Below are 26,964 nucleotides of genomic sequence, written 5' to 3'. Positions count from 1 at the left end.
GAAGCAGAGCATGACACTGATCCCATAAAATTATGAACATAAATAATATGATGCAAATTGAGGTAAGAACATAATCTGTTGGATCAATGCTATAAAAATTATGCTGAAGAGCAACTAAAAGCTATCTGTAAAATGAATGCTAATATTTCAACAGCTGTGTCTTAACTAACATTACAAACCATCTGTTATATCGACATACCAGCAAAACCATACACAGAGACATACACACACATGTCCGCAGTTGGATAGAAGATCTGCATCTTCAGACCTCAAAATTAAGCATATGACCCAGCACATACATATATATGCATATATGACCCGGCAATGTGCGCTTTTAGCTTAGAAAGCCAACTGTGTCCTGGGCTGCATCACCAACAGCATGACCAGCAGGTCAAGGGAGTAGGGCCTGTAAGGAAAGGACAAGGGGGAATGGCTTTAAACTGGCAGAGGGGAGATTGAGATGAGCTCTTAGGCAGAAGTTGTTCCCTGTGAGGGTGCTGAGGCCCTGGCACAGGGTGCCCAGAGAAGCTGTGGCTGCCCCAGCCCTGGCAGTGTTCAAGGCCATGTTGGACGGGGCTTGGAGCAACCTGGTCTAGTGGAAGGTGTTCCTGCCCACAGCAGGGGGTTGGAACTGGGTGTGCTTTAAGGTCCCTTCCAATCCAAACCATTCTGTGATTCTATGATATCTCACAGGGCAATATTTAAAATACGTTATCTACTGGCTTGACAACTATTTATTTTATTTCCCTCATGCTTGATTGCCAGGAAAGCCACACTATCAGTCTAGTATACTGAGTTGTCTTTTGGTATAGTTAATTCTAGAATTAACAGGTTTTTCACATGCATAAGGAATACAGGACAGTTTTCCTGGATGCGTGGCCTCCACTCTACAAGCTTTGCGGCCCTGCTGTCCCCTACATGCATTCACTAGAGCAGAAACTATCCCAAAATAAGCTGCACTATCTCAATTCAACAGCATTTTCTGCCTCACTTTACAGTTACTCTGCTACAGCTGTTACCATGTTTCTTCTTTCTTTTTTACCAATTACAGTTTTCAGACTACTTTGATTGTAAAGATTCTCAGGGGATTATATCTGAGTTTGCGATTATTTTAAGCAATTTCTAACACAAGAAAAATAAAACTGAAGTACTTAGTACTCTTTACGTGCATTAATTGGGTAGGCGTGGGCAGATGATGCTATAATTCAGGAAAATGTGTAGATTTACCTGAAAGCTGAAGTGAAAAAATAACAGATTGTATCTCAGTGTTACCAGGGGCTCCATGCAGAATCATCCTGTACTGTTGTTCTTACTGCAAGAAACTATAAGAAAGCTAGGCTGAGAAAGTTGGGGCTGTTCAGCCTGGAGAAGAGAAGGCTGCGTGGAGACCTCATAGCAGCCTTCCAGTATCTGAAGGGGGCCTTTAGGGATGCTGGAGAGGAACTCTTCATTAGGGGCTGTAGGGATAGGATAACAGGCAATGGGTTAAAACTTAAACAGGGAAGGTTTAGATTGGATACAAGGAAGAAATTCTTTACTGTTAGGGTGGTGAGGCACTGGAATGGGCTGCCCAGGGAAGTTGTGAATGCTCCATGCCTGGCAGTGTTCAAGACCAGGTTGGATGAAGCCTTGGGTGATATGGTTTAGTGTGAGGTGTCCCTGCCCATGGCAGGGGGTTGGAACTGGATGATCTTGAGGTCCTTTCCAACCCTAACTATACTATGATTCTCTGATTCTATTACCAAAATCAAAGATGACCTGGGGCTAATTGAATCTTGGGATCAGTTTTCTATGTTTTGGTATTATGTATGAAATTATTCCTGTTCTAATTCTTCTATTCCTGTTCTTTTTCTTCTATTGATTTAATTCTACAGTGAGTCTATACGTACTGAACAAACCTGACTCCATTTACTGGGATGGCTTTTTTAACTTTCAAAAGAGATTGTCCATCCCAATATTTATTTCTTCTACCCAATTACAGAATTACAAGAGGGCCACTCACTGAACAGGCCTCACTACTTCATCAGACATAAACATTGCAAAAAAAGTGAAGACTGAGAAAATCTCAATCTAACATATTAAATGAAAATTCATTTCTGCTCTTCATAGAAGCTTTAAGGTAATTAGTTGATGACTTCAATCTTTAACCACTCTTAAAAAAACATGTCTGAACACAGCAGCTATAAATTAAAATTGAAGATTCATCAGTGGATACTGTCCCTCCCCTTTAGTGCCAAGTTAATGAGGTCACAGATGAACACTGCAGGGGAGGATAGGGAAAAAGAATAAAAAATAACTGCAATTGTACAGCACTTTTCCAAGTAACAGAAGGCTGCCCCCCGCCTCACAAGCATCTCAATGACCAGTTCTGAAAGTCTCACCAAAACGATCAAATTAAGAATAAATCCAAGCTCCCACAGTTGATTCTTCTTCCCTACAGTTAATAATTTACCAGAAAATATTTGACAGGAATTCCCACAGTGCCTCTGCTTCTTTGTTTCTGCAGCACCCTGAAAGCATGCTTGCTTCTCTCAAAATAGATTAAACAATATTTTGCCCTTAAAGGTTGAGAATTTTCTCCCAGTGAGGACAGAAGCTTTTGCCCAGCTCTATTCCCTATCAGTAACATAGTTTGGGAAAAGAATTGCTCCTGCAGTGCATCCTGCATGTCTTTGCAACGCTCCAGACAACTAGGACAAGACCTCACACAATAACAGGATTAACAAGACAGTGGGAGGAGAGAGGGGACACGGATGGAAGGAAAGAAAGGAAGACAAAAAGATTACGCAACTACTCTGTGAGGCCCTTACAGAGGATGATAGACACAAATTCTTTTCTAGTTAAACAGAATGAAGAGCAGCAAATATCTACAGGTACTGTGGAAAAAGTACCTCTTCAAAACACATCTCTAACAGTACATGACACAAGCATTGTAAATGTACCCTGTGCATCAGGTTCTGTATGGAATACACTGCCAGAGGGTTTGCAATGGGGGACTGATGCAGAATGGAATCAGTGGGATCAAACTATAAAAGAACAGGTCAGATAAATAGGAAAATTGCATGAAACTGCTTGGAGATGTAAACATTTGAAGGGGATGCAAGAGACAAGAAGGACGTGTTTTCCCACCGACTGCCTCTATGTAATGGCCCAGTGCTGCAAAATCCCTTTTATATATATATATATGTATATAGGGATACATATATATGGAGATATATATATGTGTGTCTAAAAGAGACATGAAGACTGCATTTGAGCAAAAACCAGGTGTGGAGCTATAAGGTAGGGAAGGCAGACAGTGCCAGAAGCCTGCTGCAATAAGCCCCATTTGGTTACCCACAGAAGGGCACAACTGTCAGGCCACTGGAGACCAGCCCCAGGGCATTTCTGCTCTGAAGAGCCATCAGAAGGTCACACAACAGAGCTGGTCTTCCAGCTCCCTTTGTCTCTTAAACCTGAAAAGCAGCAGGATGGTGTAACAGACAGGAGTGTATGTATATGCATTTGTTAATATATCATGATAAGTTCTGCTCAATAGGTCTTTGCTGATTTCACTCATACTTGGCTACCACCTAATGGATGAGGACTAACACCTAGAGATCAAAACCACATTATTTAAGCTGTCCCACTGGCTCCTCTCTGATGGGCACAACAGGTTATGTTGCAGGAATCAGCTACCACTGCAGGAGAACTATGAGCCACAGATCTTTTACAGGTCCAGCTTCAATTCAGCATCCCTTTCTTGAGTCCCCTCCGTGACCCTGCCTACTAGCAGCAACTAGTACAAAGTGGGAAGGGAACCAAAGCCTAGATTTTAAAAGCCTGGAAACTTACAATTTCCAGACAAAAGCACTCACTTCCCATTGTGTCAGAAAAAAAGTAACTGATGGATCTGAAGAATTATGTCGCCTTTTTGTGATACCACTTAATTAAGGTTATTCTGAATAATGGAATAATTTGCCTGCACAGAAAGTAGGACTAAGAAAATGTCAGTGTAGTCCTCAGCGTCTGACATGTTTCAGTGTTTTAGCCACAAGATCTTGTAAAGTGTAAGATGGCAAATCTTGAAATTGAACCATTTAAACGGTGTTTCGTCTACATGAGGCAAAGACTATTTTTTTGTTAGAACATGACAATTTATTATTCAAGAAACTACAGAGGAAAATCTGAAGACAAAGTGCTCTTTAACCAATTTGTATCAAACTTTAGTATTTAAAACATCTGTAAAACATGCAGATAAATTGTCCCAAAAGGCAGTTACTACCACATGACCCAATTTTGTTTTCTTGATGCTTTTTCTTTATTATTGACAGTAAGCATAAAAAATGAAATCCAAGGTCAAACTTTGTTACTGAGTTCTTCCCTGTAGTTGTATTTCCATATTGCACCTGCCCAAATCAGACCTTGACACTACAAAGGTACAATAAGAAACTAGAAAGAATACTCAATTCAGCTAATGCAGCATAGATTCATCCACTCCCCCCCAGAAAAGGCTGCACAGCTATTAGATAACTGACAGTATGATTGAATCATTATGAAGGAAAAAAATGTATTGTATGGAAGTTTTAAGAGAAAAATATTAGAAACATGAATGATAGGTTTGACCTGTGAGGGGAAGAAAGCTAAATGAATGGGTGAGCAGCAATCTCTCATTGGAACTTAAAAAGAAAAATGTTTCTCCTTGCTCAGCGCCACCAACATGACAACTTTTGTTCTATAAATCAAGAAACAAGGAGTATAAACAAGTTTACAAATTGAAAGCAACTTTTAAAAGATAAATTTCAGGTTTCTACAACACACAAAGATGAACTCCAAGGAGCCTTCCTCCTTTCCTCGTTCAAATTCAAATGAAGCAGCCCTTTGTGCTTCTCTTTTCAAATTTCCTTCCTCGTCTCCATGGGAACCCCCTGGCTGACAAGCCTCCGAGCAGAGCAAGAGGCCAAGCCGAGCAAGGGGTGTGAAAAGGGGAGAGAGTCAAAGGGCAGAATTTGGCTCGGGAGAATCAAGATGCCAACCTTTGTCACCCCACAAAGAGGGGGGGTAACCATAGGAACTCACTCCACAGGGCAGGGGCGGAGAGGAGGAGGGAGCAGCATGGCCAAATTCACAAGATGAGAAACAAAACACAATGCCTGGACCTAGGGTGGGGAAAAAGAATAAAGTCTTACAAATAAAAAAAAAAGATTAATAAAACTTTTAAGGACCAAGTACCCAACTTCACACTGGTTTTAAGACTACGTAATTGCATCATATTAATTTATATGCAAGCAGAGAGAAACTGGGCAGGTCTGATTTGCAAGTCTTACACATTTAATGTGCTCCTGAAGAGATGCTTAATACTTCTCTTGCCTTTGATGGCCTCTGAAGATGTTTTCTGAATGCCTCACAATAAGTGGAAGCCACACAGCTTCAGGATTGCTACTGAGCTATAGCTTCAAACATGCAGTGCCAGTTTACACTAATAGTTCTGCAGATAGTCTTGTCATTATTGTTGCTGCAAGAGCAATCTGACAGAGCAGATTTACATACAGAATATTAACATACAACTGCACTCATATCTTCATAAAGATATAAATATGGCATAATTTTATTCTTGCAGCTTGTAAAAGAGACAGCAGGAGGATGAAGCATGAAACAGCTCTATAAAATCACAAGTGATACATAAAGAAAAAATACAGTCCAGTTGTTCACTGTATCTTCAGCACAGAAAGTACAAAACATAAAAACAGCAGGTGAGCATTTGAAGAGGAAAAAAACCACAACAGCAAATTCTTCATATGACGCCTTTAACTTAGGTAACTATTTGCCACTGGTTTGTTTGAATGCTAAAATAATGTATGAGTACAGGAAAAAAACTGATGAATTTTCATAGAATCACAGAATTCCAGGTTGGAAAGGACCTCAAGGATCATCTGGTCCAATCTACCTTGGCAAAATGTGACCTAGACTAGATGTCCTAGCACCCTGTTGGCAGGGTTTGATAACATCTTTGTCTCTGCTGGTGATGCCCTTGCTGATGTTCCCCACCATCCTGCTGGCTTTCTTTGCTGCAGCTGCACACTGTTCACTCTTATCGAGCTTGTAATATTTTAGAACAATGCGTCAACGTTTACTAATGCTAGACGTCATTTCCAAGCCACAGATTGCTGAAGATGGAAGAGCAGACTGGGTAAATTTCCATGACATATCTGACCTGCTCCATACAGCACCTGCTGCAGGCCACCACTGGTTGACAGAATACTGGGCTAAACAGACCTCTGGTCGGACTTCGTATCACTGTTCTCAGATTCTCACATTGATGCATCTCCTCCCCAGTTTCATTTCTACTAGGTTGTTTGTCACACCAAACACATTCTTTTAAAGAGTATTTTATTGCCTTGCACATCCAAAGCATTGCAAGATTGAATAATGAACTCAGTTCAAGAGTACTGGGTTCCTCAACCATTTTGCAGCCCACAGGCTGCTTACTTTCAGTACCAATTTGGTGGTAGATGTAGGACAACCTACCCTGGCTCCAATTCCTTCAGAAAGTCACAAACCCCTCATGCATTTCCATCTCTTAATGATCAGGAAACAAAATGGGGAGGAAGGTGGGAGTACACAAATGAGGCACATGTGAATTTAAGATTTGTCCTTTGAACGTTAAAAACATGCTTTGTTGAATTACTCTTTTCATGCCACAAAACACAGGAGCTTCACAGCCACACAAGCACATCCCACTGATACAAAAATAATGCAAATCCATAAAACCCAGCCTAACTTTCTCTAAAGTCACCACAAATGTTTCCTGAAACAAAGAAGAAAGCCACAGCTGTAGCAGCAAGACAATAGTAAAATTTATGGTAACTGCTCCTTGGTGCTTATTACTTCATACTGATTCTCAGTCTGTTGTGGCTTTCTTTTTGAATTCAACTATCCTATAATTGGAACCATTATCACACAGGAGAGAAAGCAAGAAAAACCCCACCACTTCAAATGACCAGCAAAAGAAAAAATACATCCTAGGCAAGCCACACAACTTTTAAGTAGTAGACAGTTATTTACTGCCTACTGCCCAGGCAGTCCCTGCCCAGGCTTTGCACAAAAAAAACACTGGCAAAAGACTGGCAAGTTGAAAGAACAGAAAATTAAAGAGCTTCCAACCTGTTACATCAGCTCACAAGTTATAACTGAAATACCTAAAGAATCTTTGTATAAGAAGAGTATAAAGGAGAAAAAGTCTAACTTGGATAAAACAGAAGTGTTGACTTGATTCTATAACAGACATGCTCAGTCTCTGCCTTACAAGAGACAGAATTTCATGAATGTAAGTGCAAAATACAAGGTAGCTATTTCCGTAGCAATACAGCAGAACTATATCCTCTAAGTTACATATGTTACTAGATATAAAGCTAAGTCTACTCACTGTACAAATACTAACCTGTATTACTACAGCATTTATATACATACACAATATAAACATGTTTCTTGTCCCACAGCAGCATCATCTGCGAGAATAAACTGGCTGATCTTGATTAAGGTAGAAAAAAGCATAAAAAGACTGGAATGAATGTCTGTATGCTTGTAAGAGTAATGGTACATGGCAAAACCAATATCCCCTTAAGGCTCTGGCACAACGTTCTTCTGCCTCTGAGTTTACGCTTGCAGTTATGAAGCTACAGCTGACTATACAGCACATTGTCATTCAACTCTTCAAAAGAAATTCATGCATGTTCCAACTTTGCTGTTAAATCCTCTTTAAGCCTCCAACAGATGCGGCAGAATTAGACACACTGCAAAGCCATTTGCCTTTTTGACCCTGAAAACAAGCCCACTGTGAATAAATGTTGATTAAGATGTAGGTCTTTTCCTTTAAAATGAATCATTACATAAAATTTTTTTCATATGCTTTCACTAAACTATTAGACTAAACTTCATTTCCATATTTCTGGTTGAACCATCATTTGGAAAGAATATTTTATTCAATAAAATATGAACACTGTGGCAGAGGTCACCTTCAATGCACAGTCATTTATGGATTTAACAAAAAAAACCAAACACTCCCTCTCTTCATCTTTTCTCTCACTACTGATCTTGATTTTGAAAATATTCACGTGGCATCTTGTTCTTCTTGATAAACATAAAAGACTATAAAAGAGTATTTCTGAATTTATTCTCTGGAGCACATATGATAGCCAGACAGAAGAAAGGAAGGGTTTCTTTCTAACGCCTGCTATCTAGTTCTGTTAAAACACAGCACTGCAACAGCTACCAAGAAGGAGAAAAATGACTGCTACTGCTCAAACCAGGACAACCTTGTATTCTTTGCATCTCTTTTATAAAAATAGCATTTTTTTGTACTTTACTCTTTCATGCTACTCTGTACTGCACAGATCTGTAATACCTTTATCTAGCTTCCTGCAGTGCCAGATATTGCCCCTAGAGGTAAAAAAACAGAGACTAACAATAGCGATTGTTCACATTACATAAGCATCCATTCCACCTCAGATACCAGTTACAGTTTATATTCTCTTTGATTGTTGAACTAGGATAACCATATGCTTAGGCATGATCACAGAATCATAGAATCAAGGATGATCTGGGTTGGAAGGGACCTTAAAGCTCCTCTAGTTCCAACCCCCTGCCATGGGCAGGGACACCTTCCACTAGACCAGGTTGCTCCAAGCCCCATCCAACCTAGCCTTATACACTACCAGGGATGGGGCAGCCACAGCTTCTCTGGGCACCCTGTGCCAGGGCCTCACCACCCTCACAGGGAACAACTTCTGCCTAAGATATCATCTAAATTTCCCCTCTCATTTCAAAGCCATTTTCCCTTGTCCTGTCCTTACAGGCCCTTGTCAAAAGTCCCTCTACAGCTTTTTTGCCAGCCCCTTTAGGCATTGGAACCTTCTCTAAGGTGTCCATGGAGCCTTCTCTTCTCTAGGCTGAATAAGCCGAGCTCTCTTAGCCTGTCTCTACAGCAGAGGTGCTCCAGACCTCAGAGCATCTAGGTCCGCAAATTCATTCAGTTTGCCATTGTAGGTACCTTCACCTTGGCAAATATGCTCCTGAGTAAATATCTGACAGTCTTGATCATCAGAATTACAATGCTTTCCCAGCCACCACATGCAACAACAACCTAAAAGTGCACCTTCTGTGCATCTCTTTCTGGACGTTACCCTGTTTGGGTTCAAAAATCTGGTCTCCAGTGAGGAATTTTTTTTATTTTTTTTAGTAAATGAGTATAGAGAAGGGAAATATAAAGATGTCAGAAAAATAATGCCAGTCTTAGCATTTTTTTGTGAGATAGAGATTCTAAGGTTGGATAAAATATGCAAATATGGCTAAATGAAACCAGAGGTTCCTTGAAGAGTGAGAAAAGTTGAATACATCATTTTGAGGGATAATAGGTAGCAATGTTAGATGGTAGGAGGAAGTTTCAAGAGATTTCTAGGCAAAGAGAAGGCTTTTTCCCTTTCTTCCTTATTTAAACCTCTACCAGCTTTAAAGCAGGTGCAAATATGTAGCTCTGCTTTATCTGCAAACTATTATCTGACATGGCTGCACTTTCAGTCCAAAGAGCCTAAACACTTCAGAATTACTTGGATTTGCAATACTCATTCAGAATATCTTGAAGTTCACTGGTCCTTAATGTGAAAAGGATCAAACTGATGGTCCTAATATGAGACCATGTGAGGCTATGCTGAAGAGACAGCTTCCTCAGAAGCCTCGTTTTACAAAACTGTCAGATCATACTATTTTTTGTGCAGATCTACTTGGGAATGTAACAGCTCTAGTTCTTCCCTAATTGTTCTTACCCACTCAGGAGTTCACCTTTGCACAACACTCACTTTACACATCAAGACTGAAACCACAAGCTGATGTGTTTCAAACAGACAACCCTCGGGTGCTCCTAAAGCAAGAATTTCTAAGCATTACCTTATTAAGCACTCCTTTGCTGAGGCTGTAATCTGCAGAATCATCTTTGCAATTCCCGCTTTGAGACATTCTGGTTTAACAATAAAACAATCTAAAATCTTTACATGGGTATTTCTAAGGGGAAAATTCAGAGCGGGAATAAGAGAATATAAGTTAATGAAAGAGTAGGCTTTAATTAGCTGCTGCACTGCTTGCATTCTTATGATCACGCACAGTTCCATTGTTCTGTAGGCATCATAATCTTACACAGTAAAGAAAATTAATCCTTACTGCAAATCAGTGTCTAAGATTAGGGTGCTTACAAAATACAGCTGATTAAAACCTACTTTTTCACTGGCTTTATATTCTTATACTTCTAAGAGTTTCAGATGCAGAACTGAAGTACATAGAAAGGCAAGGCAAAGGGCTGAGATTTAGGAGGGTACAGTGCATGGGCAAGACAAAAGCAGATGGGGTCAGAAAGGAATAAGGACGGAATTAATATGAAAGAAGTTTCAGCTTTTCCATTTCCATTTCTACATTCTCTCCATCCTTGCTGGTCAGTAGGAAAGAAAGAAGCTTCCCACTTGTATCTCCACCTGAAAAAAAAAAGTCCCTTAGAAACAGGAGGAAGAATGGAGCAGCACTATGTCCCAGCTCCAGGGAAGAGAGAAATCACCATCACATAAATCAAGATCTGTTAATGTTGCATATTTCTCCCTGGCCCTTATGGAACCAAGAATTGAGAGACAATATTCCACATTGGGTCCCAGTTATCAAAAATCAATAGTAATGTATGCCTGACAGAAAAGCTGTATGAGAAACAGCACTAAAATGAGCCACTGAATACTTGACTTACCTATATAGGAAAAAAGCCTAACTCTTACCCAGATGCTAAGACCAGGCTGCGAGTAAATACAGCTATGTTGCCTGTTGATGCCATTTTTAAGCACACTTTGGTTCTTTTCCACTTAAAAAAGACCAAAAAAAAAAGTGAACTAAGACTTCAAAGATCACAACTGGGAGGAGAAGAAAAAATATACTGCCACCAAAAAAACCACAACTATGCCATACACACAGAAATATACTTAGGAGGATATGCAAATCTTGCAGTATGTATTGTGCTCTGTGGCTGGTCAACACCATTATCCTCTGCAATCAGTACAAGCAAGAAACCACTACATTCGAAACAGGGTGTGAAAAACCAGGTGTCTTCAACATCTGTAGTTGCATATTATGTGACAAAGTCCATTAAATATTCAGTAGCTCAGCTTCTAAACATTAAAAACTCCACGACTGGATGGTTTATTTATATTAATCCAACGATTCTCAGCTGGTGAATCTTGCCATACTGATGGAGTGAGGACAGACTAGCAGTCAACATTACTTCTCTCCCCTTCCAGCTACCTCCTTCACACTGCAAAAAACTGAATCAGACTATGTCTGGTTCCTATCCTTTAAAGCCTCTTTGATCCTTTGCGTTGTTTGTGAGGTCCCATAAAAATCAGGGTATGAAGGAGGAAGTGCTGGCAGTATATTTCACTGCAAAAAGGGTGGCAAACATCATAATAAACCACTGCTCTTCATCAGTGACAAAATGTTGTATGCTGTAATAGCATGCTCTCAGGCTCCAATAGGCTACCAAGTTACATGTTGTCTAATAAAAATACTTGTCTAAAAAAATTTCACTAAGATAAAGAAACTCCTGCTTGCTAGGCTGTCATGTAAATAAATCCTTCAAGCTAAAGGAATATTAAGTGAAAAAGAGACAGAAGATAACTCTTTGTAGCAATAATAAACCAAAAGTAGGTAAACAAGGTCAGATCCCTCAGGGGGATAAGGGTAATTTAACTTCCCTGCTATCACTGCTTCATTGGGCATACAACCAATGCTAGATGGTTTTTGTAATGAAATAACCCATTAGCTAATTGTAGAAAATGTAGAAAACCACCTTATAATGCGTTTCACACTATGGCACAAAGTAGATGAAAGGAATGACCCTGCAGAGTTGGGAAGCCGCGTGTGTGCACAGGGTCTGTGTTGTGCAGTACTGCAGCCCAGGACAGCTCCCGGCCCTACTCCCAGCTGTTCCTGGACAGCTCAGCCAGGCCACGGGGTGGGAGGCTCTCAATGCTCCCTTCCCAGCTCAGATCAACATACTGTGTCCTGATTAGTTTGTATTAGCTGGCATCGTTCCTTTTAAAAAGAGACAGACATAAAACAACTCCCATGTTAGTCTCTGCTATAGTCAAGCAGATGTTACCAGAGGTTGGACTAGTGCAACTGGTGTTTGTCATCTCCTAAAGGGAGTAAAGTCCTTTCAGAAACATGAGGGGACAAAATAATGCTCCAGGTCCTTGAACACACAAAGCCCTCACTTCAGTCCTCCTGAACTAAACACTCATTGCTGATGCAGCACAACAAAAAGCTAAAGGCATTATCTTTCCTAGAAGGAAATAAAGGGATAGGAACCCATTACAGTATGGACCAGTATACACTAAGATGGACTCCTGATGTCATATTCTATTTTCCTTGCTTAATTATGGTTAATACCAATATTGCTGCAACATAACAAGACAAGCTGGTGACATGACTCATTAACCTTTATTATCATGATGAAGGAATCATATTGAGACTCAAAACCACAACTGACTAGATTTTTTTCCTTAGTTTACAAAAAGTAACAAAAAATAACTTTATAAACAGTTCCTTCAATGAAGGAATCAATGGTATGAGAAGCAACCTGAATTTGTCGCTGGTAAGACAACAGCTGTAGTATTTCTCTTCTTTGCTTCAGACTCACTCTTTGTTGTATTGTTGTGTTTCAGTACAAGCACACTTAATTTTTCTAAAGGGTTCTACTGGGAACCATGGTGTAAAGGTGGTACTAAAAAACTGAGAAGTACAAAGCCTTCTCCCCCAGTACACCAAATGAATCACACTGATTCTGCTGCTACATTATTTTCCTCTTGCAGCAATAATGGAAGGCTTGGAGATGAGGGATGTTTACCAGAAAAATATCCCAACACAAGCTTTAATAGACTTCATTCAGTTCAAAACTGAAGTGCTCCTCCCATTTAACTGCATTAAAGAATGCCTCAAAAGCCAGATAATAAACACTTTCTTTGTGGTAAGCACAGGTTTAAGGTGCAATCTAGGCTAATAGAAGGAGTGGAAATATATTCAGGAAAACCTGTGGCTTTTCATTCCTTTCTTCTTGCTCAAAACCCTAAGAAGCTGCAATGGAAGCACAGGCCCCTGCACAGTGAATTTAAGCTTGAGAACAGACTTGTTTCCTTGCACATCCTTCACCACTTTTCACAGAGCATTCAGAAGTAGCCCATAGTCTATCCTCAGACTGAAACCACTGGCCTATATACTAAATATATTGGCAGAAGGGACTCATATATACACCCAAAACACCAACACACCCATGCTAAATTTAAGAGTGGCTTTGGCATCAAGCTAGTATATGAATTCCAGCACCACAATGTTCCACTCCAGCAAATTCATGCTATTAAGCTGAGCTTTATACCACAGAACACAGAGGAGTAACATTGGCTCCTCAACTGTTTCTCTCTCTGTAGCAGAAAGCTGTTTTATGGAGATAAGACCAATTACAGTGGTTATTCTGGCTCAGGCTGCGGGTCCATATGATTACTGCTCTGCTTCCAACAGTGGCCACAAACAGACTGTTAGTGAAAAGTGATATTTTTGACAGCTCTCCGAAACCATTGGTTTAACATGCAACAAAAGCCAGAAAAAAATGAACATAATGCTGGCCATTTCCAGGAAGCTATTAGCAACAAAAAGCGTGATTTTATTTGTGAATAAGTTCCCTGAGTGATCACACCTGGAGTGGTGTGACATTTCCATCTCTGCACCTCAGCAAGGGCAAGGCTACACAAAGGGACAGAGAAAGGTAACTAGAATTATTACAGGAATTAAACAGCTGAATTGCAAGAAGAAAGCCTGAACAGCTGGAACACTTCAGTTTGATAAGAGAAGCCTGGAGAGTAAAACGAGGTTTCCAAAAATCACAAGTGTAACAGAGGATTTAACTGCAGCACAAAATTGCACAATATTGGAACAAAAGGGTATTAATGGAACTAGCAGGAAAGTGATTTAAAACAGGTTAGAGAATAAGTTCTTCTTCTACCTGGTGGGTACTTAACTGCTTGACAATACTTGGGTCATAAAATAATTTTGAGAAATTTGTTGATAAAAGATCCATCAAATGATACTAAAGGGAACAGACATTCCAATATCCAGGATTCCGGGGCTATGTATATTGGGGATGCATCAGAGCAACAGCCCACAGGCAAGAGAGTTGCAACCCTTCCCTGAATAGCACTTCCTCTTGCCAGGAGCAGATTTCAAATGCATGGCAAAATGGAGCATTAGAAGGACATTTCTTACATTCCCTAGATTCTCTCCCAACCTGTGACACTTCATAGAAACACAGATTGGTTTGGACTGGAGAAGACTTTAAAGCTCATCTAGTTCCAACTCCCTGCCATGGGCAGGGACACCTTCCACCAGACCAGGTTCCACAAAGCCCAGTCCGACCTGGCCTTGAAGACTGCCAGGGATGGGGCAGCCACAGCTTCTCTGGGCAATCTGTGCCAGGGCCTCACCACCCTCAAGGGAAAATACTTTTTCCTTATAACTCATCGAAGCCTCCCCTCTTGTCAGGTTAAAGCCATTCTCCCTTGTCATGTCCCTACAGGATCTTGTCAAAAGCCCCTCTCCAGCATTCTTGTCAGCCCCTTTAGGCACTGGAAGCTGCTCTAAGGTCTCTGTGAAGCCTTCTCTTTTGCAGCCTGTCTCTATAGAAGAGGTGTTTCAGCCCTCAGAGCATCTTCGTGTCTTTCTCTGGACTTGGTCCAACCCACCCATTCTGCTGAGGAGCCTGAAGTGCTTTTTTCTACCTAGTCACCCTCATTGGCACTATCTTCCAAGTTGTGTTCCAGTCTCCTCAAACATTTTCCATCCACAGTACTATCTAAGAGTTCCACAGCTCTATACTGCTATTTATTTGAAGAACCACCTCTTCCTCTTCACTCTGACTTGGCTTCTAGCAACCTAGTTCCTGTGGTGGAAGAGACAGTATACAGTCAATTCCTGTAACCCTTTGCATGCCACTTATGATGGAAATTGTTGCTGTTGTTGTGGGAGTTTTGTTCTACTTTAAAAGTAGGCTAAAGTGCCTTACCACAGTCTAACACTCCTCATATGGGACATGTTCCACATATTCCAAAAGCCTGTGGTCATTCTTCCTGTTCTTCTCTGGATCCATTTAAATTCAAACTCATTTTCTGAGATAGCTTAGAACTTCACACAACACTCCAGCTATTTGTGAGCCACAGGGTTCTATAACATCACTGTAATGTCTGGTCTTTATTCCTTTCCTAATTATCCCATATGTCCGATTTTCCTTTTGGCTTTCCTACTGCTCTGTCAAGCTTCCACCTGACATTTCAACAGAACAAACCATTGTTAAGTTCAATGAAATAAGCTGACCACTACAATTGATATGAGGAATATTATTTCCCCTAACACACACATATTTATCCCTTTCAGTTTTCTCAACAATCTTACAGCTTAATGTATCTCAAATGTAATCTCAAGATCTCCACAGTTGTTCAGCCTGGAATAAAAAGGCTCAGGGGAGACCTTATCCCCATGTTCCAGTTCTTAAAGGGTGACTACAGAGAAGACAGAGACTCCCTTTTTACAAGCAGTCACATGGAAAAGACAAGGGGTGATGGGCACAAGTTACTCTTGGGGAGATTCCAACTGGACATGAGAAGAAAATTTTTCACCCTGAGAACAATCAGACATTGGAATAACCTCCCCAGGGAAATGGTGATTCCCTAACACTGGACACTTAAGATCTGGCTGGACAGGGTGCTGGGCCATCCAGTTTAGGTCATGCTTTGCCAAGAAAAGTTGGACCAGATGATCCTTGAGGTTTTTTCCAAAATGGGATTCTAGGATTCCCCCACCATGCAACAAAACTAAACCCCACTATCTCCACACCTCTTCAAGCCAAGTCCCAGATTTCTTCAGTCCAGTTGGTTTCATCGATTCTTTTAACATCCTAAATTCCACCTTTCAAAGCATATTAAACAGTTTGTACACACCCAGCTATGCATGCTGTTATCATACTAAACTTGCTTACTTGCTTTGACTTCATTTATCCTCCTTACAGTTAGATCTTCTAAAGTCCTCAGAACTTACCAGAACCAATTCTAAGACAAATTTCATTGCTGTTGTTATGTATTTAATATAACTAAAATCCCTAGTTACATCCAAATGAGCCATTGCAATGCAAGCCCGTAGTTCTTTAAAACAAAGCAAATTCTGAGTTCCTGGTTGGGCTTAAACCATGACAGAATCTCTATTTTCTTCTTACATTAAAAAGCCTACCAAAACTGGTTCTTAACCAGATTTCTTCCATAGGAAGACTACATAAACTCTTGGTTTTTTTATTATTTAACAAGAAGAATTAAGTTTCTATATTATCAGGAAGAGCATTCAAAGATGAAAACATGATTATTTCTTCCATTCCCAGTATACAGCATAGTACCCACGAGGATTCCCAAGCATTTAAAAAATACAAACATACCTAATCTGCACAAATCTTTCATAAAAATTTGAAGAGGCTGACAGTGAGATCTGCCTAATATTCTGAATTTCCATCAATTTCAGTCATACGACACTATACCAAGTAAGGAAACTCCTTAGGTAGGGTAGCAGGATAGAGACTAGACTGAAGTGAACTTAAAAGTCTTGCATAAATTAGTGTAGAGATAAAAAGAGACTAAGTGTGTAGCTAAAGTCCCATCAGGAAAGTTCTCCAAAGAAAGATTAGAGAGAGAAAAGTGCAAACGTGTTGGGTTTTTTGAAAAGGAAAAAATTATTATGCATCAATCCAAAGAAGGGTTTGAGGGATAATGGTAACAGTAATAGGTACCATTATTACAAATCAAGTGCAAGTTTCAAAACTTGTCTTCCTGTACATGGAACAGGAAGAAGTTAACGAAATTTTCCATAAACCAGACATTCTTGCAGCTGAGAAAAGCAGTGCTAATACATGAGCAATTTCTGTCATTTTTATAGCCTGCCTTATTATTCTCATTTTCTTCACACTGAGTTTCAGGCAAGTAAGAAAAGACCAAATATTACAAAAACCACCAAAGAATGTAGTCTGGAGAACTGAAGATCTTCTAGTCATTATTCAGTATGCTGCTTTCCTGGCATTTAGTTAAGTGACAGACCATTCAAAATACGCATTCTTGATCTAACTATTCAAAGTAACAGACTAACACACAAACATATACAGAGTATTTCACACTCAGTTATATTAAATTAGGCAAACGCTGCAGTCACAGAATATTTTAGTATATATAATACATCTTACACAAATGGCATTTGGTTTTACATTTAAAATAGTAATGATCTTATTTTTATTTTTCAATTATTTCTAATATAAATATCTTCCCGGATTCTGTTACCAATTATTTGCCAGCTAACAGCCAAAAACATATTGCTGAAAAGAAACAGGCTTACCTCCATTGCTAATGCTGCTGTTTGTTGGTCATAATGGTTCAGAAGATTAGGCATAAAGGTGGTATTGTAAGGCAGGTCCTGGCACATCCGCAAGATGATGGGCTCACAAGAAAATAAACTGTGCCCTCTCGCGTGCCCCATCAAAACATCCCAAAGCCAAAGGTAACAGAACATCCAGCTAATAGCCATCCTTCCACACTGGGAATGGGGCTGGTTGTTGAGCCCAGTCAGAAAGCTCCAACTCCTCATGTACCCCCAGATTTCAGTTCAACAGCAATGTTTTCAGTCCTTGTTTAAGGTTCTTCAAAACCGGAATCCTCTTTGCATACAACATCCTTAGCTCAGTCCAGAAGATGATGTATTAGAGACAGACATGATAGAAATCTTGCCTTTTCTTTTTGCAGTATTATATAGCAAGTGCTAGGTTAAAGTATTAAAATGCTTAACCACATTCCCAAACAATCGACCCCATTGTGACAGAAGAACAGTCAAGTTACTTTCTCCTTTTGTTAGATAACCTAGAATAAAGAACACAACAAAGAGAACATAATAAAAAGCCTTGTAATTGTTTAAAATACTTCAGCTCTAAATAGCCTGGCAGACAAATTGCTTCAAGTTTTCATGTGCAAGACTAGAGGGTCCCTTGACAAGTTTTAATCCTGGTTTCAGGCTATTTCTGACAAAAATGAAGCTGGTATGCTATAAAACTCCACCCAAAAAGGATGGAGAAAATGGGAAATGTATTTACTATGAAGGACTAAATTTAACTGTGTGAGCATTATGATTATTGACCACACTGAAACCCAACTATTTATGACTCAGCATCTCCACTGGTACATTCACATTGATAGCATCTCTCTAGCTGCATGGCCTCGTAGCTTCTGCTGAATAATTATAAAACAAAAACAAAACAGTCACTACCACCAATACACAAGTCTCAGCTTGCAGGACTGGAGACTACAGCTCTGCCCAGCAAGCTACAGTTGTGGTTTGGCTCCCTGTGTTCAAATAGATAATTTTAGCTTGGTTGTAAACAACTTATTTGTTGTCTCTAACCCATTTTAATGGCACACATCTCAGCTCTTCCTCTCCAGAAGCCACCATAACAGCCAGGGGTAATCCAGAAGACAGCATTCTTTGAGCACCCCTTTCTCCACAGACTCTTGAAAACGGAAATTGCAAAGGTATTTTGGATGGTTGCTCTGTCAGTTCCACTCTACCTATAGAGCCAGTTCAAACAACAATCATTCCCCAAGGCTGGAGCTGCATTTTCTCAGCACTAAGGGGCTGGAGTGGAACAAGCATAATGGCAACTTCAGCACATAGCGCTGAGACAGACCTGTAAAAATATAAAGAGGTCCTTTTCTTAGAATAATTCTGTCTTACAGCAATCAAGTTTGCAAAATCCAGCCTCCAACCAACTGCTTTTAAAAAAAATATGGTTATAAAAGGTAAGAATAATTTAGAAATTCTGCTTAAGTGGGAGAATCTCAAGCACTGTATCAATATTCCCAAGAGTAGGCAATCACAAACTTGAGCAGACTTGAGAGAGCGAACTTTTTCCTTGGATATTCAGGAAAGGAAATAAATTCTACATATTAGCAGAGGAGAAAGTTTTTCCCTTCTCCCTACTGCAAACCTTGTGAGAGTTAATAACCAGACTCATGCTGGTATCAGCACATCAGACAAGTTATGTATGCACACCATTGTTTACATAGGCCCATCTTATGGTCAGAAAAATTAAATAGCATATAGCTTTTGAAACTCTCATACCCTTTGAGAGCTGAACTAGATAATCTTCATAGGTTTCTTCTAACCTAAACACTTCTGTGCTTCTCTTTAAAATCATGTGTGGCAATGGTTTTGCTGTAGCTGTGCAAGACAGGCTAGGAAAAACAAATATGCAAATAGGAAAAAGACCAAGATGCTAAATATAACCGTAATAAATTAGGGCAATTGACAACTTGGTTTCATAGGCTCCTTATTCTCTCACATCTATTGATGGAGAATCCATCTTTGAGGCAGCCCTGAAGTACATAAAGAATATTAATAGTAAAACTGTTCCAAACCTAAGAAAAATGGAACATGACTAGAAAAGATCATGACAAGAACTATCCATATCTTAAGTCAGATGGCATAACCAACACAGCTCAAATCACAACATCTCACTTATATTCTGGCCAGTCAACATGCTGAATTTAAAAGATCAAAATTAGCCACAGTGTTTAAGACATGCTACATCTAACCACACCTGATTTTAGTCCAATTTTATAGAATAAAATTATAGGCTCACAGAACACTTTGGGTTTGAGGAGACTTTATTCATCCAGTTCCAGCCCCCTGCCAGAGGCAGAGACACCTTCCACTGGAGCAGGCTGTTCCAAGCCCTGTTCAACCTGACCCTGAACACTGCCAGGGATGGGACAGCCACAGCTTCTCTGGGCAACCTGTGCCAGGGCTTCATCACCCTCACAGGGAACAACTTCCTAACAGCTCGTCTAAATCTCCCCCATGTGAGTTTAAAGCGATTCCCCCTTGTCCTGTCACTACAGGCCTTTGTCAAAAGTCCCTCTCTCCTGCTTTCCTGTCAGCCCCTTTAAATACTAGGGGGCTGCTTTGAGGTCTCCCCGGAGCCTTCTCTTCTCCAGGCTGAACAAGCCTTCATAAGCTATGTCCTTCTGGTACAAAGACTTACTTTAAGAATTTGTTGTCTTTCTTAAAGAAAAAAAACCAACCCTCAAGCCCCCAACAAAGTTCTGAACTATGCCATCTGCCAGGTAGCATTACTTAAATCTGAAGACTTCTGCATATTCTCCCATCCTGACCAGAAATTACAAGTTCTAGACAGGCAAAACTGATTTCTACTTAGTTTTGTATAAGCTGCTCAGTCCCCTTCGAATCTAGTCCTTTTGATTTCAACATTTTAATAATAGTTCCCCAAATCCAGGAAAAGGAGCCTTTTCAGTTTGTTGTCATCTCCAGAACACTGGTTTCAAGTCTTTTTTTTTTTTCCTTTTTGCCCAAAACTTTGGCTGCCAGCTCCAAAAGACTTCATTCAACAACTTCAGTGAAATCAACTTGCAGTGCAGATTAGCAGTCGAGTTCCTCACATGCTCCCTGTAATTCTACTGACCACTGCAGGAATGGCACCCAAGAGGTTCAGAAGCAGTGGCAGACGAACTGCACTCACACCAATTACCATGTTAAATTCTGAAGCCCAAAGATTGGGCAAATCCCGGTCAGGATCTAGAGTCTTGGGGAAAACTCCAAGAACACTTTACACAAATCATCATATTCATGACATTCAAAGCAGAGACTCCAAACAAATCACTCCTCCTCTGACTTCCCACAACCTCAAACTGAGAAAAAACATGCAAAAACCCAGACTCAGTAAGCCACAAAAAGTTTTAACTGTGCAAAAAGCAGAAAATAAAAAAGTTGTGTCTTTTCAAGTCTTTTTCATTTTATGCTCAAGCTCTCACTACAACATAGGATCAGAAAGTAAATGAAGAATATATCTACTAGACACAGAAAAGAACATCAAATTATATAGCCTTGTCATCTAGTGCCCTTTCATGGAAGAAAAAAAAACCCACATAAATTCTAGGTAAAATTAAGTGAAAAGACAACTGTATCATTGCGAAAGAAGACAAAGGTTTTGCAAATGATGACCTATTAATTGGTGTAGACAGATGAATGCTGTAATAAGCAATCTTCAGTGTCAAGATAGTTTCTTACCACAGATCCAGTTCTGTATACTCTTTGTTAAGCCTCTACATATGAAATTTTGTGGTTATTTTTATATGTACATAGAAACAAAACACAACACCTTCGATGACACTGAGGATAAAAGAGGAGGAGTGGATTCCTCCCGATCTACCCCAAGGCACTGCAAAAATACTGCAGGCAAAAGGGGTAGGAAACAACTAGTTTGTTAGTGTGGTTATGGAATTATACATTATTTATAATCATAGGAAGCCTATACAATTCCTGATGTAAAGGATAAATTAAGACATGCATAGACAACTATTATCAAGAGTGAAAATCATGAAATGAAAGGGTTGATTCCCACAAGTGATTTTTCTTTTTCCCAAATAAATTTCAAATTACTACAGGAGAATGAGAAAAAAGTCATCAGATTTCAGAAAGAATGTAGGTGGATTAATTCACAGTATCTGTCCCAGAGAAATGGGGTGATAAAACAACAAACCAGACTCCTCCTGTACAAGTCAGGAGACAAGAGGAGAATGTCACCTTAGTCATTCCCCACCCAGTTCTGATCATGGAGAAAGGAAAGGAATTAATCCATTGCATACAAGCACCAGCAGTGCTTCCCCAGCCCATTCCCACCCACATGAAGGCACAAAAGGAGAATACATTATTATCCCAACTCTATTTTAATTAGTCAGTGGGAAAGAAACTCCAATGCTGAGCTCCCCTGTTGCACTTCTGTTATGAATTAAGGGAGGACCACATGATAATCCCTCCCATCCTCAATTTCAATTAAGAGACCATGAGGAAAGAGGACACATGCTACACTCTCCCACTCCTCACTGTACTAATAGGGCAGAATGATGAGGCGCACAACATCTCCTCTTCCCCTCTCCCTCCTCACAGAGACACCATGACTGTCCCAGCTCTACCGCAAGGAGGACGGAAAGGTAGAGCCCTTTCATGACCAGATTCTTCATGTATATGGAGGTACAGGTCTAGCATCTCTCTCTGCTTGAGTTCCTATTGCATGGCAAGCTCAAGGAACTGGAGAGGAGCTAGCTTAGTTTGGGAGAGGAGGCAGGGTACAGACTCAACTAGCATTCCCTTCCGTCTTGAATCCTCACTGTTTTAGAGGCAAAAGGAACAAGTGCACACATGGGACTCATGCATTTGGATTCCTGTTACACTGTAAAGGAAAATAATGGGTATATATATACATAAAGCTACATAAGCACCCTTCCTTGGGTCCCCCGTTGCACTGCAAAAAGGAGGAGAGCGTGTGGACAGAGACAGCATCCCCCCGGACTCTCCCTGCACTGCAAAGCGGAAAGGACGAGGGAGGTATGCATAGGACTAGCATCCCTTTCCTGCTGCTACCGCACTGCAACATGAGAGGAGGGAAGCGTGGATCTAGCAACCCCTTAGGTCCCCACCGCTCCGCAGAAGAAGAGATGCGGGAGCGAGGAGGGAGAACGGCACCTCTGCTCCTCGGGGCCCCGGTGCACTGCGGGCAGAAGAAAGATCCGCATCCTCTCCCCTTGAGTCCCTAAGAAAAAGGGAAGGAAAATGCACGGGACGAGCATCCCCTTCTGCTCTCCCGGCGCCTGGTAGGGACGGGGGAGCGGGAATGCCCGGGATGAGCATCTGCCGAGGGAGAGGGAATGGATCCAGCATCTGAATGTCGCGCGACGGAGCACAGGACGACCACCTTTCAACTCGGCCCGCCGCAGCCGAATGGGGGAACTTAACCCTCCGCTCCGCTCGCTCCCCTGCCCTGAGGGCGCTTCATGGCCGCCCCCCACAGCGCCGTCTCCGGGAGCGGGTGTCTCTGCCTGTGGCGAGCGAGGCGGCCGCTGTAGGGGTGAAAGAACGACACACCCGACGGAAACCCCCTGCCCACCTTCACATCACACCCTGCTCCGCGCCGCCCGGGGCCCAGATCCCAGCCGTTACCTCAGCACAGGGTCCCACCGCTCCAGCCCCGCTCCTCCGCCTCAGGTGGCGGCGGCAACGACCGCGCCTCCTCGCGTCCGACCCCGCCGCAGCGCCCGCCCCGCCCCTCGCCTCCGCCCCGCCCCCCCGCGCCGCCACGCCCCGCCCCTCTCCCTCTCTGCACAAACGAGCCAATCCGAGCGGCCAGAGCTGGTTGCTAGGTAGAACAGAACCTCCGGTCCGGCTGCTTTGCCGCTGGTGGGATCTGATTGGCTAGCGCGCTCCCGGGGTGTGAGGGGGAGCGGTTTCTATAGCGACGGGAAGCGGCCTGGCGGCACGAGTAGGCCGCAGCGCCCGCGGGCGGGAGGACGCAGGTGAGGGGAGGTCGGGTCTGGCCGCGATGGGGATCAGGGTCTGAGGGGACACAGCGGGGGATGGATCCCTTGGGAGAGCGTGGAGCACACGGGGTGTGTGGGGAGGGGCTGCTACTGAGGTGGGGCCCGAGGGGACAGGTGCTGAAGGACACTGAGTGACTCGGGGAGCCCACAAATACAGTGAGATACAGAGGAACAGAAAGAGGACAAACTCCATAGGGTATGTGGAAGGGTTATCAGATTCCATACGATGCAGGGAGGGAATCTGATGGGATGACAGACTGGATTGAGAGCAGTCCTGAGGAGAAGGACCTGGGGTCATTCAAACAATATGGCAGTCCCTCATGCTTCTACAGCAATATAAGGTACATGACGTTCAACAAGACTAAGGGCAAGGTCCTGCACCTGGGTCAGTGCAATCCCAAGCACAAATACAGGCTGAGACTGGATTGAGAGCAGCCCTGAGGAGAAGGGCTTGGGGGTGTTGGTTGCTAAGAAGCTCCCCATGACCTAGCAGTGTGCACTTGAGCCCAGAAACCAACCATGGCCTGGGCTGCATCACCAGCAGCGTGACCAGCAGGTTGAGGGAGGGGATTCTCCCCCTCTGCTCCGCTCTGCAGTCCTGAATCCAGCTCTGGTGCCCCAACATAAGGAGGATGTGGAGCTGTTGGAGTGAGTTGAGAGGAGGCCACAAAGATGCTCTGAGGGCTGGAGCACCTCTGCTATGGAGACAAGCTGAGAGAGCTGGGCTTGTTCAGCCTGGAGAAGGTTCCACAGACATCTTAGAGCAGCTTTCAGTGCCTGAAGGGGCTGACAAGAAATCTGGAGAGGGGCTTCTGACAAGGCCCTGTAAGGACAGGACAAGGGAGAATGGCTTTAACCTGACAGAGGTGAGATTTAGCTGAGCTCTTAGGCAGAAGTTGTCCCCTGTGAAGGTGGGGAGGCCCTTGCACAGGCTGGCCAGAGAAGCTGTGGCTGTCCCATCCCTGGCAGTGTTCAAGGCCAGGTTGGACAAGGCTTGGAGCAGCCTTGTCTAGTGGAAGGTGTGTCTGCCTGTGACAGGGGGTTGGAACTGGTCTTAAATTGTCTTTGGGTCAACCCAAACCATCCTGTAATAATGTGATTCTATGAAGATAGAAGTCCCCACCATGCACCAAGCATGGCCCATGTTGTAAGGAAGGAGGGCTCTGATGCACTCACTGAAGAAGGTATAAACACTGCAGTATGCGACACTGAGATCCTCAAAGCCAGCTGGACAAACATCTGTGTCAAAGTCACAGAGCCTTCCATGGGACTGGGGACAACCATGAGAAGATTGATGGGGGAGTGTGGAATACTGACAGTGTCATGCAGCCAGAGAGGACAAGGTGTTACTATGCAAAGTGCAGTGACAAATGTGGAAGGCTGGGTGATACTAGTGCTTTGCAGCTTGTCAGTTATGGGCTAGGTATAGGGGAAGGAGAAGCACAGTATTTGCCTCCTTGTTGTAAATCACTGAAAATATGCACTTTACCTCATGCCCTTCTCCCAGTGCCATTTTCATAGATGTCCCTCTACAGATGAGGATCTCCTTCACATTATCTTTTCCACACGGAGCTATCCACTTGAGTTTTTCCATTTTGAATGCCCTATAGTTTGGCCTCCACTTCAGTTTGCTTTTGTGTTACTGCTGTTTAAAGCATTTCTTCCGTATCATCAATCGTCACACCATTTATTGCTGATATAATAATTTACAACAAAAACTATGTTCCTGTCTGGTCTTGCGATTAAGTTAAATTCTGTTTATTCACAACTGAACTCCTTGACTGTGCCATGGTTGTCACATGGATTAACGTGATTAGGCTCTTTCTCTGCAAAATATACCCTTAAACCTCTGAGTGCACCAGGCTCTTTTGAACCACAAAGGCTTACTGCCATAGAGATGCAGTCAAAAACATTAATAAAGCAGGTTTGCTTCTGAAGGACTTATTTTGAATATGGTTTGCAACAGTCTCTGGAATGCCATTCCAGAGGGCTAAGCAAAGATTAACCCAGCTAAAGGAAATTATTCCAATGCCTTTAGTTAATATGATATGATCATTGTGTATTGTCAATATTTCTTAAATGCAGTCATATTTTTTTAAACCAAGGGCTTGACCCAACTTGTACTAAGATCAGTGAAAGTATTTCCATTGGCTTCAGCAGGATTTCGATCTTGAAATCATCTCACTGTTAGACAACGCCATTCATGTTTCCTGCCCTGTGAAGTTATGTATGTCTTCTTCATACATCTCAAAAAGCACAGATCTCTTGGATCCTCAATCAGTATAGAATCATAGAATCATAGAATAGTTAGGATTGGAAAGGACCTCAAGATCATCTAGTTCCAACCCCCCTGCCATGGGCAGGGACACCTCACACTAAACCATATCACTCAAGGCTTCATCCAACCTGGTCTTGAACACTGCCAGGGATGGAGCATTCACAGCCTCCCTGGGCAACCCATTCCAGTACCTCACCACCCTAACAGTAAAGAATTTCTTCCTTATATCCAGTCTAAACCTCTGCTGTTTAAGTTTCCCTTTCCTTCAGACTGTGAACAATCCTAGGTACTCTCTGGCTGTAGTAACCCAGGCAGTTTTGCTCTTTTTTAACAGTTAAGCTCTGCCAGGCTCACCTGCTCTCTGCAAGCTGTTTAAGGTAACTGCTTTGAAGCTGTTGGTGATCTTTGACCTACTCAAACACAACCAGCTTGAAAACATTGCATATACTCACAAAACTAGGTCTTTTCACCAAAATCTCTCTGCACTGATATTTACTATGTCTATCATCTGTTCCTACACTGCCTTTTTATTTTTCCTAGAAAAATAATAATAGATATTTTTCTTAGCATATGTGCCAATAGCTTTTCATCTTTGGTTAGTGAACCAATATTTTCCTTATATATATTTAAAGTTCTATTTCTTGTAAACCTCATTTCACAGCTTTTGCTGGTTGAGTGTTTTCAGCTTAGAATCACAGAATGGTTGGGTTGGAAGAAATCTTAAGGCTTATCTAGTCCCAACTCCTCTGACATGGGCAGGGACAACTTTCACTAGAGCAAGTTGCTCCGAGCCCCATCCAGCCTGGTCCTAATTTCACTAAAGAATCCATCCTGTAAACACATGCCTCTGAGATTTGACTTGGGGCTGCCTCCCTCCCCTTGTCGCAATTTTGAGTAGCTGGGGAGATGAGGAGCAGAGAGGACACTTCTTGTGTGACTGTGCTGGTAAAGGGGTAGCAAGGGAGGGATGTGCAGCTGTCTCATCACGTGTGAAGTTAAAATGTTTGGCTATGCTCACCTTTTTTGCCTGATGGTACCTGCCTTTGAAGTGCTGTTTACACATCATGCTCGAACATCATGTGCAATTCGGGCAGTTCTATGGCAAATATGACTTCTGCCGGGTGTGTTCTGAGCGACATTTTTGGCACTAAAGGCACATAAGAAAGT

The 26,964-nt window shown here is 42.0% G+C and overlaps 1 protein-coding gene across 1 annotated transcript in view; it reads right to left on the bottom strand.

Moving 5' to 3' along the window:
- FZD3 (frizzled class receptor 3) overlaps positions 1 to 23,205 on the bottom strand; it is a 61,646-nt gene extending 38,441 nt beyond the window's left edge. Inside the window, exons 1-2 of the mRNA XM_031046602.2 lie at positions 23,143 to 23,205; positions 17,476 to 17,993 (exon numbers count right to left, since the gene is read on the bottom strand). Of these exons, the coding sequence (XP_030902462.1) occupies positions 17,476 to 17,724 (249 nt within the window). The 5' untranslated portion in view covers positions 17,725 to 17,993; positions 23,143 to 23,205. The remainder of the gene's footprint in view (positions 1 to 17,475; positions 17,994 to 23,142) is intronic.
- Positions 23,206 to 26,964: the final 3,759 nt, after the last annotated feature.

This window comes from Melopsittacus undulatus, chromosome 3, assembly GCF_012275295.1.
Source record: "Melopsittacus undulatus isolate bMelUnd1 chromosome 3, bMelUnd1.mat.Z, whole genome shotgun sequence".
Taxonomy (NCBI): Eukaryota; Metazoa; Chordata; class Aves; order Psittaciformes; family Psittaculidae; genus Melopsittacus; species Melopsittacus undulatus.
Note: the sequence above shows the minus strand (reverse complement) of the source record. Positions and strands in the feature narration are given on the sequence as shown.